General features: G+C 60.3%; 1 protein-coding gene and 1 pseudogene across 1 annotated transcript; both read left to right on the top strand.

The window, feature by feature from the left end:
• Nucleotides 1-3,481: 3,481 nt before the first annotated feature.
• Nucleotides 3,482-5,477, top strand: LOC135288774 (zinc finger protein 501-like). Its single transcript, XM_064402170.1, has 2 exons — nt 3,482-3,673; nt 3,826-5,477. The coding sequence occupies exons 1-2, from the start codon at nt 3,526-3,528 to the stop codon at nt 4,998-5,000; spliced, it is 1,323 nt and encodes a 440-aa protein (XP_064258240.1). The 5' UTR covers nt 3,482-3,525; the 3' UTR covers nt 5,001-5,477.
• A 2,701-nt stretch (nt 5,478-8,178) lies between these two features.
• Nucleotides 8,179-16,855, top strand: LOC135288787 (zinc finger protein 883-like; annotated as a pseudogene).
• Nucleotides 16,856-18,216: the final 1,361 nt, after the last annotated feature.

The raw sequence follows: 18,216 nt of genomic DNA on the forward strand, positions 1-18,216 counted from the left end.
CCTGGCGCTCCCTGAAGCCGCCGCAGCCCCGGGAGCATCGCCCCCCATCCCGCAGGTGCCTGGGGAGGGGGAGCTCGGCCCAAAGATCCCGGGGGGTCCCTGGCTTTGGGGTTTTTTGGGGGGATGTTTGCAGCTGGCAGGGCTCCAAAGCCCAGCCGCAGATGGCCCTCGGGGGGACATCGGGGCTCCCCGGGAGGTGTTTTTGGGGGGTCCCGGGGCCGGCAGTGGCTGCTCCCAGTATCAGCCCAGTCACTCCCAGTTTGAGCCCAGTTGGTCCCTGTGCTATTCCCTTGCCCTCTGAACAGAGAGAAGCTGTGAATCGAGCAGGGAAGACAGACAACATAATTCTTATCTCGCCTGTGGTGCTGCAGTAGAGTGCACTGTGGAGGTGGTTTCTCCAGAGCGAGGATGTTTTGTTGCCTTGGCCTGGCAGGGCCAAGAAGGTGTGTGTGTGTCGGGCTGTCACGAGACAGTCCCGAGAGAGTCAGGAGATGAGCGCAGCTCTGTGCCCTTGTGAGCGAGGCTGAGGGCAAGGCAGATTCAGTTTAGAGGCAACAAGTACAGTACAGAATAACAAAGTCATTATTTAGCCTTCTGCTGCTGGAGTCAGATGCATCATTCTCTCCCCTCCATCGGGGCTCGCCCGTGCATCGATAGGTGCCCCCGTGTGCTTCCAGTTTCCTCAGCACTCCCAGTATGAGCCCAGTTGGTGCCCCCGTGTGCTTCCAGTTTCCTCAGCACTCCCAGTATGAGCCCAGTTGGTGCCCCCGTGTGCTTCCAGTCTCCTCAGCACTCCCAGTATGAGCCCAGTTGGTGCCCCCGTGTGCTTCCAGTTTCCTCAGCACTCCCAGTATGAGCCCAGTTGGTGCCCCCGTGTGCTTCCAGTCTCCTCAGCACTCCCAGTATGAGCCCAGTTGGTGCCCCCGTGTGCTTCCAGTTTCCTCAGCACTCCCAGTATGAGCCCAGTTGGTGCCCCCGTGTGCTTCCAGTTTCCTCAGCACTCCCAGTATGAGCCCAGTTGGTGCCCCCGTGTGCTTCCAGTCTCCTCAGCACTCCCAGTATGAGCCCAGTTGGTGCCCCCGTGTGCTTCCAGTTTCCTCAGCACTCCCAGTATGAGCCCAGTTGGTGGCCCCGTGTGCATCCAGTTTCCTCAGCACTCCCAGTATGAGACCACTCACTCCCAGTAAGAGCCTGGTCACTTCCCCTCACTCTCTGCCGGATCCCACTTGCTCCCAGTATCATCCCAGTTGCTCCCAGTATAATCCTGGTCACTTCCCCTCAGTGCCTGGGTCATCCCAGTTGCTCCCAGTATAATCCTGGTCACTTCCCCTCAGTGCCTGGATGATCCCAGTTGCTCCCTGTGAGAAAAGGGTCATTTCCCCTCACTCTCTGCAGCATCCCAGTTGCTTCCAGTATGAGCCCAGTCACTCCCAGTCGTTCCCTATGATGATGCAATTTGCCCCCAGCACGGTGGCAGTTGCTCCCAGTTCCTCCCACTTTCAGCCAGTGTGTTCCCAGTTCTCCCAGTTGCCCCTAGCATACTCCTCCTCATTACCAGTGTGGTCCCAGTATAATGCCACTTGCTTCCAGTCTCTCCCAGTATGGTGCCAGCTGCCTCCAGCACGGTTCCAGTTGCTTCTGAGATCAACCCAGTCAGTCCCAGTATGATGCCATTTGCTCCCAGTCAGGCCCAGTATGGGGGATGATGTGCAGGGTCTGCTCCCAGTCACTCCCAGATACTCCCAGGCTTAGTCCAGTCACTCCCAGTAGGATCCAAATATGGCCCCAGTTGCTCCCAGTTGCTGCCAGAATAAACCAGTTTTTCTCTGCATGGTTCCAGTTGCTCTCTTTCAGCCTCACCTTCATTCCAGTCACTCCCAGTATCTCCCAGTGTACCCCAGTTCCCTCCAGCACCTCCCCAGTTCCTTCCAGCATGATCCCATTTGCTGCCAACCACTCCAGGTCAGCCTCAGTGATTCGCACTCACGGCCAGTACGATCCCAGTCACCTCCAGCATGATCCCAGTAGAAGCCCCGATGTTTCCAATCCCCCCCAGCATGCAGCCAGTCACTCCCAGTTGCTCCCAGCGTTATCCCTGTTACTCACAGCTACTCCCAGTCACCCTCAGCACAATCCCAGTTGCTCCCAGTAGCACCCAGCATGATCCCAGTTGTTCAGAGCTGCTGCAGTCACCTTCAGCACCATCCCAGTCACTCCCAGTATATCCCATTTGCCCCTAACATGGTCTGAACTGCCCCCAGCAGGCTCCTACTCAGTCCCAGCATGATCACAGTGTAATCCCAGTATGATCCCAGTGTCCATGAGTGCGGTCAGTCTGCCCTGCGATGGCAGAATGATCCCAGTGCGATGTCAGCACCAACCCAGTACAGCCCCAGTCAGTCCCAGAGCGATCCCAGTCGGGCCCAGTCCCTGGCAGTGCTGCCAGCGCTGGGATCCCGCAGCCCTCTGAGCGTTCCCCGCTCCCGGCTGTGCCGAGAGGAGCCCCAAGGGCTGGCAGTGCCCAGGCAGGCTCCCCAGCAAGGCCCAGTTCGGATGGGGGGCCCCCAGTTGTCGCAGTTTGCCTCTCCTTTGGCCCGGGCCGGCTTCCCCCCTTCTCCGCAGCGGCCGGGAGCAGCCGAGAGCCCCGCGCTGCCCGTGCCGAGCTGTGCCGGCTCCAGCCCCGCTCCTGCCGCGGGCTGCGAGGGCTCCGGGAACGGGGCAGCGAGGGGGTCGCTGCTGCTGCGGGAGGAGGAGGAGGGAGCCAAGGGCAGGGATGAAGGAGGACGGAGAGGCGGGCACAGGGAGGAGGAGGAGGAGGAGGAGGAGCGGGAGGAAGAGGAAGAGGAGGGCCAAAGGCGGGTCCGGGCTGAGCAGGAGGAAGCACGCGGCCGAGCCCTCCGTGCATTCGCAGCCCCCACCTGTGGGATCATCGCCCCCATGGCGCAGGTGAGCGGGGAGGGGGAGCTCGGCCCAGATATCCCGGGGGTCCCTGGGCTGGGGTGGGTTTTTTTGGGGGGATGTTTGGAGAATGAAGAAGTGCGAGGCTGAGCGGAAAAGGCCCCTCGGGGGGACATCGGGGGGTGGCGGTGGCGGCTGGCGGCAGAGGCAGCCTGGAGGAGCAGAGCCCTGTGTCCCCCAGGAGCCCAAAGCGGGGAGCCCAGAGAGGGGGGAGCGCCGCCATGGGCGGGAGCCTGCAGAGGCTGGAGAGGGGCAGGGGGGACTCCTTGGAGCCCCTGCAGCCCGGAGCAGAGCAGGAGGGGAGAAGGGAGCCCAGAAGGGAGCCCGAAAAGCCCCGGCAGCCCTGAATGGGCAGAGCGAAGAGGGGGCAGCTTTTGGCATTGCTGGCACTGCCAGCAGCCTGGGGAGGGCGGGCACCGAGGACAAGGGGGACCCCAATGCCAGCGTGACCCCAGCAGCTGGGCCGGGGGAACCCCAACAGCAGAGGGGAGGGAGCAGGGATGGGGAATTCCTGGGAGGCTTTTTAGGGCTGAACCTCGGTGTTTGGGAGGTTTTTCTGGAGCCCCGATGGCCGGTGAGTTCTGGAGATGGACTCGGGCAGAGGGACCTTCAATCTCAACGTGCTCATCCCTTGTTTTCCCCAAACCAGGATCTCCCATTCCCAACCCCCGGGAGGCTGTGAGGAAGAGGAGGATGCCCCGGGAGACGGAGGCAGGTGAGGAGGAAGTCAGTGCCCCTTTGCCCTCTGTGCTGCTCCATCTCCCAGCCCAGCAGGGCCCCGGCTGCAGGACAGCCTGGGGGCATCTCCTTGGCCTTGCCTGTGGCCCGGAGGCAAATGCCATCCTGTCCTTGTCCTTCCTCCCCCAGAGCAGGAGCTGAGCATGGAGAGCAGGGAGGACAAATCCCCGCGGCAGAAGCTGGTGGCAGAGGCCGTTTTGAGCGGCTCCACGGCGCAGGAAGCCAACGGGGAGGAAAAGCCCCGGAGATGCCGCACGAGGAGGGGCTGCAAACGCAGCTGGCGGGGATCTGAGGGGGAAAGAGCCAGCCTGGGCCGGGAAGGCGGCCGCAGATGGAGCCAGAGCTCGCAGCTGGTGGTCCGTGAGCAGCTCCGTGATGGGGAGAAGCCCCACACGTGCGAGGAGTGTGGGAAGAGCTTCAGGTGGAGATCCGACCTGATCAGGCACAAGAGGAGCCACACTGGGGAGAGACCCTACGAGTGTGGGGAGTGTGGGAAGAGCTTCAGCCTGAGCTCCAACCTGATGAAACACCAGAAAATTCACAGCGGGGAGAGGCCCTATGAGTGTGGGGAGTGTGGGAAGAGCTTCAGAAGCAGCTCCCACCTGATCAGCCACCAGAGGATCCACACAGAGGAGCGGCCCTACAAGTGTGGGGAGTGTGGGAAGAGCTTCAGAGACAGCTCCCACCTGAGCAAGCACCTGAGGATCCACACTGGGGAGAGGCCCTACGAGTGTGGGGAGTGTGGGAAGAGCTTCAGAAGCAGCTCCCACCTGATCAGCCACCAGAGGAGCCACACTGGGGAGAGACCCTACGAGTGTGGGGAGTGTGGGAAGAGCTTCAGCCACAGCTCCAATCTGATCAGTCACCAGAGGATCCACACTGGGGAGAACCCCTACGAGTGTTCCAAGTGTGGGAAGAGGTTTCAGAGCAGCTCCAATCTCCTCCAGCACTATCAGACTCACACAGAGGAGAGGCCATTCCTCTGCCCCGACTGCGGGAAGGGATTCAGGCAGAACTGCGCCCTGGTCAGCCACCGGCGCATCCACACTGGGGAGAGGCCCTACGAGTGTGATAAATGCAGGAAGAAGTTTCAGACCAGCTCCCATCTCCTCCTGCACTATCGCATTCACACAGAGGAGAGGCCCTTCAGGTGCCCCGACTGCGGGAAGGGATTCAAGCACAACTCCAACCTCGTCACCCACCGGCGCATCCACACTGGAGTGAGGCCCTACGAGTGTGGGGAGTGTGGGAAGAGCTTCTCCCAGAGCTCTACCTTGACCCAACACCAACGGAGGCACCGGTGAGGGAAGCCCTGCGAGTGCCCCGAGTGCGGGAAGAGCTTCGTGCGCTGCTCCAGCTCCATCCCCCACTGCAGGACCCACGCTGGGCACAGCCCTGCTGACCCACATTCCCTGTGATCCATGATGGGAACACACCTCGCTGCTTGTCCTTTTGGTTTGGCCTTAATGTTTTTTTCTCTTCTCAATCTCTATGTAGTCCAAAAGCCAGGAGGCATCGACCAGGTGCTTCAGAACACCTCAGTCCCACTGAAAGCAAGGGAATTGCTGAACAAAGGCTCGACGCCACCTGAGATTGCTTGTTCCCAGCTCAAAAAGTCTAAATCCAACTCCAAAGGGTGTCGACTCCACAGCGGAGAGGGCGAGATGGGGTTCAAAGCAGATTGGCAGAGGTGGGATCCCAATTTGGAGCGGTGGGATGGGGATTGTGTGGGGCTGGGTGTGTGGGATGTATTTGATAGCAAATAAAACTCTCAGACTTACTGCTTTCTCTCCCGTCCATGCTCAGTCCCGTGCAGTTCTGTTTGCAGAGTGCCGCCTCGAGAGTGTCCCCTCACAGTTGCCGCCCTTGGCCTGAGCCGGCCCCTTTCCCCTCACGGTTCGGCCCTTTCCTTGCCCCCTTTCCCCTCACGGTTCCGCCCTTTCCTTGCCCCCTTTCCCCTCACGGTTCGGCCTTCGGGAACGGGGCAGGAGGAGGAGGAGGGAGGGAGGAAGAGGCCGAGCAGCAGCAGCAGCAGCAGCAGCAGAAGAGCAGAGGGAGAATCTCGTGGCCCTGGCGGTTCCTGAAGCCGCCGCAGCCCCGGGAGCATCGCCCCCCATCCCGCAGGTGCCTGGGGAGGGGGAGCTCGGCCCAAAGATCCCGGGGGGTCCCTGGCTTTGGGGTTTTTTGGGGGATGTTTGCAGCTGGCAGGGCTCCAAAGCCCAGCCGCAGATGGCCCTCGGGGGGACATCGGGGCTCCCCGGGAGGTGTTTTTGGGGGGTCCCGGGGCCGGCAGTGGCTGCTCCCAGTATCAGCCCAGTCACTCCCAGTTTGAGCCCAGTTGGTCCCTGTGCTATTCCCTTGCCCTCTGAACAGAGAGAAGCTGTGAATCGAGCAGGGAAGACAGACAACATAATTCTTATCTCGCCTGTGGTGCTGCAGTAGAGTGCACTGTGGAGGTGGTTTCTCCAGAGCGAGGATGTTTTGTTGCCTTGGCCTGGCAGGGCCAAGAAGGTGTGTGTGTGTCGGGCTGTCACGAGACAGTCCCGAGAGAGTCAGGAGATGAGCGCAGCTCTGTGCCCTTGTGAGCGAGGCTGAGGGCAAGGCAGATTCAGTTTAGAGGCAACAAGTACAGTACAGAATAACAAAGTCATTATTTAGCCTTCTGCTGCTGGAGTCAGATGCATCATTCTCTCCCCTCCATCGGGGCTCGCCCGTGCATCGATAGGTGCCCCCGTGTGCTTCCAGTTTCCTCAGCACTCCCAGTATGAGCCCAGTTGGTGCCCCCGTGTGCTTCCAGTTTCCTCAGCACTCCCAGTATGAGACCACTCACTCCCAGTAAGAGCCTGGTCACTTCCCCTCACTCTCTGCCGGATCCCACTTGCTCCCAGTATCATCCCAGTTGCTCCCAGTATAATCCTGGTCACTTCCCCTCAGTGCCTGGGTCATCCCAGTTGCTCCCAGTATAATCCTGGTCACTTCCCCTCAGTGCCTGGATGATCCCAGTTGCTCCCTGTGAGAAAAGGGTCATTTCCCCTCACTCTCTGCAGCATCCCAGTTGCTTCCAGTATGAGCCCAGTCACTCCCAGTCGTTCCCTATGATGATGCAATTTGCCCCCAGCACGGTGGCAGTTGCTGCCAGTTCCTCCCACTTTCATCCAGCGTGTTCCCAGTACTCCCAGTTGCCCCTAGCATACTCCTCCTCATTACCAGTGAGGTCCCAGTATAATGCCACTTGCTTCCAGTCTCTCCCAGTATGGTCCCAGCTGCCTCCAGCACGGTTCCAGTTGCTTCCTAGATGAACCCAGTCAGTCCCAGTATGATGCCATTTGCTCCCAGTCAGGCCCAGTATGGGGGATGATGTGCAGGGTCTCCTCCCAGTCACTCCCAGATACTCCCAGGCTTAGTCCAGTCACTGCCAGTAGGATCCAAATATGGCCCCAGTTGCTCCCAGTTGCTGCCAGAATAAACCAGTTTTTCTCTGCATGGTTCCAGTTGCTCTCTTTCAGCCTCACCTTCATTGCAGTCACTCCCAGTATCTCCCAGTGTACCCCAGTTCCCTCCAGCACCTCCCCAGTTCCTTCCAGCATGATCCCATTTGCTGCCAACCACTCCAGGTCAGCCTCAGTGATTCGCACTCACGGCCAGTACGATCCCAGTCACCTCCAGCACGATCCCAGTAGAAGCCCCGATGTTTCCAATCCCCCCCAGCATGCAGCCAGTCACTCCCAGTACCTCCCAGTAGCACCCAGCATGATCCCAGTTGCTTACAGTAGCTCCCAGTTGCGCTCATCATCATCCCAGTCACTCCCAGTAGATCCCATTTTCCCCTAACATGGTCTGAACTGCCCCCAGCAGGCTCCTATTCAGTCCCAGTATGACCCCAGACTCCATCAGTGGGATCCCAGTCTGCCCTGGCATGGCAGTAAGATCCCAGTATGAAGTCAGGGCAAACCCAGTACAACCCTAGCATGACCCCAGTATGATGCCATTATGGCAGTACAAACCCACTATAGTCCCAGCCACTCCAAGTATGATCCCAGAGCGATCCCAGTCGGGCCCAGTCCCTGGCAGTGCTGCCAGCGCTGGGATCCCGCAGCCCTCTGAGCGTTCCCCGCTCCCGGCTGTGCCGAGAGGAGCCCCAAGGGCTGGCAGTGGCCAGGCAGGCTCCCCAGCAAGGCCCAGTTTGGATGGGGGGCCCCCAGTTGTCGCAGTTTGCCTCTCCTTTGGCCCGGGCCGGCTTCCCCCCTTCTCCGCAGCGGCCGGGAGCAGCCGAGAGCCCCGCGCTGCCCGTGCCGAGCTGTGCCGGCTCCAGCCCCGCTCCTGCCGCGGGCTGCGAGGGCTCCGGGAACGGGGCAGCGAGGGGGTCGCTGCTGCTGCGGGAGGAGGAGGAGGGAGCCAAGGGCAGCGATGAAGGAGGAGGACGGAGAGGCGGGCACAGGGAGGAGGAGGCGGGGGGATGGCAGAGGAGGAGCGGGAGGAAGAGGAAGAGGAGGGCCAAAGGCGGGTCCAGGCTGAGCAGGAGGAAGCACGCGGCCGAGCCCTCCGTGCATTCGCAGCCCCCACCTGTGGGATCATCGCCCCCATGGCGCAGGTGAGCGGGGAGGGGGAGCTCGGCCCAGATATCCCGGGGGTCCCTGGGCTGGGGTGGGTTTTTTTGGGGGGATGTTTGGAGAATGAAGAAGTGCGAGGCTGAGCGGAAAAGGCCCCTCGGGGGGACATCGGGGGGTGGCGGTGGCGGCTGGCGGCAGAGGCAGCCTGGAGGAGCAGAGCCCTGTGTCCCCCAGGAGCCCAAAGCGGGGAGCCCAGAGAGGGGGGAGCGCCGCCATGGGCGGGAGCCTGCAGAGGCTGGAGAGGGGCAGGGGGGACTCCTTGGAGCCCCTGCAGCCCGGAGCAGAGCATGAGGGGAGAAGGGAGCCCAGAAGGGAGCCCGAAAAGCCCCGGCAGCCCTGAATGGGCAGAGCGAAGAGGGGGCAGCTTTTGGCATTGCTGGCACTGCCAGCAGCCTGGGGAGGGCGGGCACCGAGGACAAGGGGGACCCCAATGCCAGCGTGACCCCAGCAGCTGGGCCAGGGGGAACCCCAACAGCAGAGGGGAGGGAGCAGGGACGGGGAATTCCTGGGAGGCTTTTTAGGGCTGAAGCTCGGTGTTTGGGAGGTTTTTCTGGAGCCCAGATCCCAGGTGAGTTCTAGAGATGGACTCGGGCAGAGGGACCTTCAATCTCAACGTGCTCATCCCTTGTTCTCCCCAAACCAGGATCTCCCATTCCCAACCCCCGGGAGGCTGTGAGGAAGAGGAGGATGCCCCGGGAGACGGAGGCAGGTGAGGAGGAAGTCAGTGCCCCTTTGCCCTCTGTGCTGCTCCATCTGCCAGCCCAGCAGGGCCCCGGCTGCAGGACAGCCTGGGGGCATCTCCTTGGCCTTGCCTGTGGCCCGGAGGCAAATGCCATCCTGTCCTTGTCCTTCCTCCCCCAGAGCAGGAGCTGAGCATGGAGAGCAGGGAGGACAAATCCCCGCGGCAGAAGCTGGTGGCAGAGGCCGTTTTGAGCGGCTCCACGGCGCAGGAAGCCAACGGGGAGGAAAAGCCCCGGAGATGCCGCACGAGGAGGGGCTGCAAACGCAGCTGGCGGGGATCTGAGGGGGAAAGAGCCAGCCTGGGCCGGGAAGGCGGCCGCAGATGGAGCCAGAGCTCGCAGCTGGTGGTCCGTGAGCAGCTCCGTGATGGGGAGAAGCCCCACACGTGCGAGGAGTGTGGGAAGAGCTTCAGTAGGAACAACCACCTGATCATCCACCAGAGGATCCACACTGGGGAGAGACCCTACGAGTGTGGGGAGTGTGGAAGGAGCTTCAGCGAGAGGTCCAGCCTGATCAGTCATCAGAGGATCCACACTGGGGAGAGACCCTACGAGTGTGGGGAGTGTGGGAAGAACTTCAGACAGAGCTCCAACCTGATCAGCCACCAGAGGATCCACACTGGGGAGAGACCCTACGAGTGTGGGGAGTGTGGGAAGAGCTTCAGCCTGAGCTCTGACCTGAGCAACCACCTGAGGATCCACACTGGGGAGAGGCCCTACGAGTGTTCCAAGTGTGGGAAGAGGTTTCAGACCAGCTCCAGTCTCTTCCGGCACTATCAGACTCACACAGAGGAGAGGCCATTCCTCTGCCCTGACTGCGGGAAGGGATTCAGGCAGAACTGTACCCTGATCACCCACCAGCGCATCCACACTGGGGAGAGGCCCTACGAGTGTGATAAATGCAGGAAGAGGTTTCAGACCAGCTCCAGTCTCCTCCTGCACTATCGCACTCACAGAGAGGAGAGGCCCTTCAGGTGCCCCGACTGCGGGAAGGGATTCAAGCACAACTCCACCCTCGTCACCCACCGGCGCATCCACACTGGGGAGAGGCCCTACGAGTGTGGGGAGTGTGGGAAGAGCTTCTCCTGCAGCTCTCACTTGACCCGACACCAACGGAGGCACCGGTGAGGGAAGCCCTGCGAGTGCCCCGAGTGCGGGAAGAGCTTCGTGCGCTGCTCCAGCTCCATCCCCCACTGCAGGACCCACGCTGGGCACAGCCCTGCTGACCCACATTCCCTGTGATCCATGATGGGAGCACACCTGGCTGCTCCACTTTTTGGTTTGGCCTTAATGTTTTTCTCTCTTCTCAATCTTTGCAGTCCAAAAGCCAAGTGGGATGGGTCTGTTACTTCAGAACAACTCAGTCCCACTGAAAACAACTCAATTGTTGAATTAAGGCTCAATAGCAGCAGAGATTTGCTTCTTCCCACCTCAAACAACTCAATCCCACAACAAAGTCACTCGACTCCAAAGCCACCAGGGTGACATGGGGTTAGAATAACACTGGGACAAGTGGGATCCCAATTTAGTGCGGAGGGACGGGGATTGCGTGGGGCTGGGTGTGTGGGATGTATTTGATAGCAAATAAAACTCTCAGACTTACTGCTTTCTCTCCCGTCCATGCTCAGTCCCGTGCAGTTCTGTTTGCAGAGTGCCGCCTCCCAGAGTGTCCCCTCACAGTTGCCGCCCTTGGCCTGAGCCCGCCCCTTTCCCCTCACGGTTCGGCCCTTTCCTTGCCCCCTTTCCCCTCACGGTTCCGCCCTTTCCTCGCCCCCTTTCCCCTCACGGTTCGGCCCTTTCCTTGCCCCCTTTCCCCTCACGGTCCCGCCCTTTCCTTGCCCCCTTTCCCCTCACGGTTCCGCCCTTTCCTTGCCCCCTTTCCCCTCACGGTTCGGCCCTTTCCTTGCCCCCTTTCCCCTCACGGTTCCGCCCTTTCCTTGCCCCCTTTCCCCTCACGGTTCCGCCCTTTCCTTGCCCCCTTTCCCCTCACGGTTCCGCCCTTTCCTTGCCCCCTTTCCCCTCACGGTTCCGCCCTTTCTTTGCCCCCTTTCCCCTCACGGTTCGGCCTTCGGGAACGGGGCAGGAGGAGGAGGAGGGAGGGAGGAAGAGGCCGAGCAGCAGCAGCAGCAGCAGCAGCAGCAGAAGAGCAGAGGGAGAATCTCGTGGCCCTGGCGCTCCCTGAAGCCGCCGCAGCCCCGGGAGCATCGCCCCCCATCCCGCAGGTGCCCGGGGAGGGGGAGCTCGGCCCAAAGATCCCGGGGGGTCCCTGGCTTTGGGGTTTTTTGGGGGATGTTTGCAGCTGGCAGGGCTCCAAAGCCCAGCCGCAGATGGCCCTCGGGGGGACATCGGGGGGTCCCCGGGAGGTGTTTTTGGGGGGTCCCGGGGCTGGCAGTGGCTGCCCCAGTATCAGCCCAGTCACTCCCAGTTTGAGCCCATTGGTCCCTGTGCTATTCCCTTGCCCTCTGAACAGAGAGAAGCTGTGAATCGAGCAGGGAAGACAGACAACATAATTCTTATCTCGCCTGTGGTGCTGCAGTAGAATGCACTGTGGAGGTGGTTTCTCCAGAGCGAGGATGTTTTGTTGCCTTGGCCTGGCAGGGCCAAGAAGGTGTGTGTGTGTCGGGCTGTCACGAGACAGTCCCGAGAGAGTCAGGAGATGAGCGCAGCTCTGTGCCCTTGTGAGCGAGGCTGAGGGCAAGGCAGCTTCAGTTTAGAGGCAACAAGTACAGTACAGAATAACAAAGTCATTATTTAGCCTTCTGCTGCTGGAGTCAGATGCATCATTCTCTCCCCTCCATCGGGGCTCGCCCGTGCATCGATAGGTGCCCCCGTGTGCTTCCAGTTTCCTCAGCACTCCCAGTATGAGCCCAGTTGGTGCCCCCGTGTGCTTCCAGTTTCCTCAGCACTCCCAGTATGAACCCAGTTGGTGCCCCCGTGTGCTTCCAGTTTCCTCAGCACTCCCAGTATGAGACCACTCACTCCCAGTAAGAGCCTGGTCACTTCCCCTCACTCTCTGCCGGATCCCACTTGCTCCCAGTATCATCCCAGTTGCTCCCAGTATAATCCTGGTCACTTCCCCTCAGTGCCTGGATGATCCCAGTTGCTCCCAGTATAATCCTGGTCACTGCCCCTCAGTGCCTGGGTCATCCCAGTTGCTCCCAGTATAATCCTGGTCACTGCCCCTCAGTGCCTGGATGATCCCAGCTGCTCCCAGTGAGAAAAGGGTCATTTCCCCTCACTCTCTGCAGCATCCCAGTTGCTTCCAGTATGAGCCCAGTCACTCCCAGTCGTTCCCTATGATGATGCAATTTGCCCCCAGCACGGTGGCAGTTGCTCCCAGTTCCTCCCACTTTCAGCCAGTGTGTTCCCAGTTCTCCCAGTTGCCCCTAGCATACTCCTCCTCATTACCAGTGTGGTCCCAGTATAATGCCACTTGCTTCCAGTCTCTCCCAGTATGGTCCCAGCTGCCTCCAGCACGGTTCCAGTTGCTTCCTAGATGAACCCAGTCAGTCCCAGTATGATGCCATTTGCTCCCAGTCAGGCCCAGTATGGGGGATGATGTGCAGGGTCTGTTCCCAGTCACTCCCAGATACTCTCAGGCTTAGTCCAGTCACTCCCAGTAAGATCCAAATATGGCCCCAGTTGCTCCCAGTTGCTGCCAGAATAAACCAGTTTTTCTCTGCATGGTTCCAGTTGCTCTCTTTCAGCCTCACCTTCATTCCAGTCACTCCCAGTATATCCCAGTGTACCCCAGTTCCCTCCAGCACCTCCCCAGTTCCTTCCAGCATGATCCCATTTGCTGCCAACCACTCCAGGTCAGCCTCAGTGATTCGCACTCACGGCCACTACGATCCCAGTCACCTCCAGCACGATCCCAGTAGAAGCCCCGATGTTTCCAATCCCCCCCAGCATGCAGCCAGTCACTCCCAGTTGCTCCCAGCGTTATCCCTGTTACTCACAGCTACTCCCAGTCACCCTCAGCACAATCCCAGTTGCTCCCAGTAGGACCGAGCATGTACCCAGTTTGTCAGAGCGGCTGCAGTCACCTTCAGCACCATCCCAGTCACTCCCAGTATATCCCATTTGCCCTTAACATGGTCTGAACTGCCCCCTGCAGGCTCCTACTCAGTCCCAGCATGATCCCAGTGTAATCCCAGTATGATCCCAGTGTCCATGAGTGCGGTCAGTCTGCCCTGCGATGGCAGAATGATCCCAGTGCGATGTCAGCACCAACCCAGTACAGCCCCAGTCAGTCCCAGAGCGATCCCAGTGGAGCCCAGTCCCTGGCAGTGCTGCCAGCGCTGGGATCCCGCAGCCCTCTGAGCGTTCCCCGCTCCCGGCTGTGCCGAGAGGAGCCCCAAGGGCTGGCAGTGCCCAGGCAGGCTCCCCAGCAAGGCCCAGTTTGGATGGGGGGCCCCCAGTTGTCGCAGTTTGCCTCTCCTTTGGCCCGGGCCGGCTTCCCCCCTTCTCCGCAGCGGCCGGGAGCAGCCGAGAGCCCCGCGCTGCCCGTGCCGAGCTGTGCCGGCTCCAGCCCCGCTCCTGCCGCGGGCTGCGAGGGCTCCGGGAACGGGGCAGCGAGGGGGTCGCTGCTGCTGCGGGAGGAGGAGGAGGGAGCCAAGGGCAGGGATGAAGGAGGAGGACGGAGAGGCGGGCACAGGGAGGAGGAGGAGGAGGAGGAGGCGGGGGAATGGCGGAGGAGGAGCGGGAGGAAGAGGAAGAGGAGGGCCAAAGGCGGGTCCAGGCTGAGCAGGAGGAAGCACGCGGCCGAGCCCTCCGTGCATTCGCAGCCCCCACCTGTGGGATCATCGCCCCCATGGCGCAGGTGAGCGGGGAGGGGGAGCTCGGCCCAGATATCCCGGGGGTCCCTGGGCTGGGGTGGGTTTTTTGGGGGGATGTTTGGAGAATGAAGAAGTGCGAGGCCGAGCGGAAAAGGCCCCTCGGGGGGACATCGGGGGGTGGCGGTGGCGGCTGGCGGCAGAGGCAGCCTGGAGGAGCAGAGCCCTGTGTCCCCCAGGAGCCCAAAGCGGGGAGCCCAGAGAGGGGGGAGCGCCGCCATGGGCGGGAGCCTGCAGAGGCTGGAGAGGGGCAGGGGGGACTCCTTGGAGCCCCTGCAGCCCGGAGCAGAGCATGAGGGGAGAAGGGAGCCCAGAAGGGAGCCCGACAAGCCCCGGCAGCCCTGAATGGGCAGAGCGAAGAGGGGGCAGCTTTTGGCATTGCTGGCACTGCCAGCAGCCTGGGGAGGGCGGGCACCGAGGACAAGGGGGACCCCAATGCCAGCGTGACCCCAGCAGCTGGGCCAGGGGGAACCCCAACAGCAGAGGGGAGGGAGCAGGGACGGGGAATTCCTGGGAGGCTTTTTAGGGCTGAACCTCGGTGTTTGGGAGGTTTTTCTGGAGCCCAGATCCCAGGTGAGTTCTAGAGATGGACTCGGGCAGAGGGACCTTCAATCTCAACGTGCTCATCCCTTGTTCTCCCCAAACCAGGATCTCCCATTCCCAACCCCCGGGAGGCTGTGAGGAAGAGGAGGATGTCTCTGGACATGCAGGCGGGTGAGGAGGAAATCAGTGCCTCTGGGGAATCCTTATAATCAGAGCGGAAAGCATCAAAAGAGAAACCTCAGAGACAGTAGAATTGTGATTTCAGCTGTGCAGCAGCCGTAAGATTGGTCAGCAGAAATATTATATAAAAAGTAGCCAGTAAGGGGAAATATAATAATGGTGAGTGTATTAAGACTCATCGAGAATAACTCCCTAACCTGCAGAAAAGTATATCTAGCAAGATATTAGGAAGTTTGAAGCTTCATTATGGAGCTCTGTGTATTGTGTTTTAAGGTTTACAAGTAGGTATTGTATTTGAAATAAGCATTGTTTGAACTGGAGGTGCGTGTGCTTATAGTGCCTGGATAGAACTGCTGTCAGGGTGCTTTTGCTTTCTGTGTTTGGGCAAAACACTTTAAAGTAAATTTTAAAATTACATTTTTGTCTGCTGCCTGTGATGGGAGCTGCTGGCATCTGCCCGTTGTCATGACCATTAATGAGACTGATGCTGGAAAATAAAAGGGCAGCACAGCCTGGGGGCATCTCCTTGGCCTTGGCTGTGGCCCGGAGGCAAATGCCATCCTGTCCTTGTCCTTCCTCCCCCAGAGCAGGAGCTGAGCATGGAGAGCAGGGAGGACAAATCCCCGCGGCAGAAGCTGGTGGCAGAGGCCGTTTTGAGCGGCTCCACGGCGCAGGAAGCCAACGGGGAGGAAAAGCCCCGGAGATGCCGCACGAGGAGGGGCTGCAAACGCAGCTGGCGGGGATCTGAGGGGGAAAGAGCCAGCCTGGGCCGGGAAGGCGGCCGCAGATGGAGCCAGAGCTCGCAGCTGGTGGTCCGTGAGCAGCTCCGTGATGGGGAGAAGCCCCACACGTGCGAGGAGTGTGGGAAGAGCTTCAGGTGGAGATCCAGCCTGATCAGGCACCAGAGGATCCACACTGGGGAGAAACCCTACGAGTGTGGGGAGTGTGGGAAGAGCTTCAGACAGAGCTGCAACCTAATAAAACACCAGAAAATTCACAGTGGGGAGAGGCCCTATGAGTGTGGGAAATGTGGGAAGAGCTTCAGAAGCAGCTCCCACCTGATCAGCCACCAGAGGATTCACACAGAGGAGAGACCCCACGAGTGTGGGGAGTGTGGGAAGAGCTTCAGAGACAGCTCTGACCTGAGCAAGCACCTGAGGATCCACACTGGGGAGAGACCCTATGAGTGTGGGGAGTGTGGGAAGGGCTTCAGGTGGAGATCCAGCCTGATCAGCCACCAGAGGATTCACACTGGGGAGAGACCCTACGAGTGTGGGGAGTGTGGGAAGAGCTTCAGCCACAGCTCCAATCTGATCAGTCACCAGAGGATCCACACTGGGGAGAACCCCTACGAGTGTTCCAAGTGTGGGAAGAGGTTTCAGAGCAGCTCCAATCTCCTCCAGCACTATCAGAGTCACACAGAGGAGAGGCCATTCCTCTGCCCTGACTGCGGGAAGGGATTCAGGCAGAACTGCACCCTGGTCACCCACCGGCGCATCCACACTGGGGAGAGGCCCTACGAGTGTGATAAATGCAGGAAGAGGTTTCAGACCAGCTCCCATCTCCTGCAGCACTATCGCATTCACACAGAGGAGAGGCCCTTCAGGTGCCCCGACTGCGGGAAGGGATTCAGGTACAACTCCACCCTCGTCAAGCACCGGCGCATCCACACTGGGGAGAGGCCCTACGAGTGTGGGGAGTGTGGGAAGAGCTTCTCCCAGAGCTCTACCTTGACCAAACACCAACGGAGGCACCGGTGAGGGAAGCCCTGCGAGTGCCCCGAGTGCGGGAAGAGCTTCGTGCGCTGCTCCAGCTCCATCCCCCACTGCAGGACCCACGCTGGGCACAGCCCTGCTGACCCACATTCCCTGTGATCCATGCTGGGAGCACACCTGGCTGCTTATCCTTTTGGTTTGGCCTTAATGTTTTTTTCTCTTCTCAATCTTTGCAGTCCAAACGCCAAGTGGGATGGATCTGTTACTTCAGAAAAACTCAGTCCCACTGAAAACAACTCAATTGTTGAATTAAGGCTCAATAGCAGCAGAGATTTGCTTCTTCCCACCTCAAACAACTCAATCCCACAACAAAGTCACTCGACTCCAAAGCCACCAGGGTGACGTGGGGTTAGAATAACACTGGGACAAGTGGGATCCCAGTTTAGTGCGGAGGGACAGGGATTGCGTGGGGCTGGGGGTGTGAGATGTATTTGATAGCAAATAAAACTCTCAGACTTACTGCTTTCTCTCCCGTCCATGCTCAGTCCCGTGCAGTTCTGTTTGCAGAGTGCGGCCTCCCAGAGTGTCCCCTCACAGTTGCCGCCCTTGGCCTGAGCCCGCCCCTTTCCCCTCACGGTTCCGCCCTTTCCTTGCCCCCTTTCCCCTCACGGTTCCGCCCTTTCCTTGCCCCCTTTCCCCTCACGGTTCCGCCCTTTCCTTGCCCCCTTTCCCCTCACGGTTCCGCCCTTTCCTTGCCCCCTTTCCCCTCACGGTTCCGCCCTTTCCTTGCCCCCTTTCCCCTCACGGTTCCGCCCTTTCCTTGCCCCCTTTCCCCTCACGGTTCCGCCCTTTCCTCGCCCCCTTTCCCCTCACGGTTCCGCCCTTTCCTTGCTCCCTTTCCCCTCACGGTTCCGCCCTTTCCTTGCCCCCTTTCCCCTCACGGTTCCGCCCTTTCCTTGCCCCCTTTCCCCTCACGGTTCGGCCTTCGGGAACGGGGCAGGAGGAGGAGGAGGGAGGGAGGAAGAGGCCGAGCAGCAGCAGCAGCAGCAGCAGCAGCAGAAGAGCAGAGGGAGAATCTCGTGGCCCTGGCGCTCCCTGAAGCCGCCGCAGCCCCGGGAGCATCGCCCCCCATCCCGCAGGTGCCCGGGGAGGGGGAGCTCGGCCCAAAGATCCCGGGGGGTCCCTGGCTTTGGGGTTTTTTGGGGGGATGTTTGCAGCTGGCAGGGCTCCCAAGCCCAGCCGCAGATGGCCCTCGGGGGGACATCGGGGGGTCCCCGGGAGGTGTTTTTGGGGGGTCCCGGGGCCGGCAGTGGCTGCCCCAGTATCAGCCCAGTCACTCCCAGTTTGAGCCCAGTTGGTCCCTGGGCTATTCCCTTGCCCTCTGAACAGAGAGAAGCTGTGAATCGAGCAGGGAAGACAGACAACATAATTCTTATCTCGCCTGTGGTGCTGCAGTAGAGTGCACTGTGGAGGTGGTTTCTCCAGAGCGAGGATGTTTTGTTGCCTTGGCCTGGCAGGACCAAGAAGGTGTGTGTGTGTCGGGCTGTCACGAGACAGTCCCGAGAGAGTCAGGAGATGAGCGCAGCTCTGTGCCCTTGTGAGCGAGGCTGAGGGCAAGGCAGATTCAGTTTAGAGGCAACAAGTACAGTACAGAATAACAAAGTCATTATTTAGCCTTCTGCTGCTGGAGTCAGATGCATCATTCTCTCCCCTCCATCGGGGCTCGCCCGTGCATCGATAGGTGCCCCCGTGTGCTTCCAGTTTCCTCAGCACTCCCAGTATGAGCCCAGTTGTTCCCCCCGTGTGCTTCCAGTTTCCTCAGCACTCCCAGTATGAGCCCAGTTGGTCCCCCCATGTGCTTCCAGTTTCCTCAGCACTCCCAGTATGAGACCACTCA

This window comes from Passer domesticus, chromosome 35 (genome assembly GCF_036417665.1).
Source record: "Passer domesticus isolate bPasDom1 chromosome 35, bPasDom1.hap1, whole genome shotgun sequence".
NCBI lineage: Eukaryota > Metazoa > Chordata > Aves > Passeriformes > Passeridae > Passer > Passer domesticus.

Excerpts from the sequence above, each read along its gene's own strand:
- LOC135288774 (XM_064402170.1), top strand. The coding sequence starts at position 3,526 with ATGGCCGGTGAGTTCTGGAGATGGACTCGGGCAGAGGGACCTTCAATC. Across the intron at positions 3,674-3,825 it reads GCCCCGGGAGACGGAGGCAG|AGCAGGAGCTGAGCATGGAG; the intron begins GTGAGGAGGAAG and ends TTCCTCCCCCAG.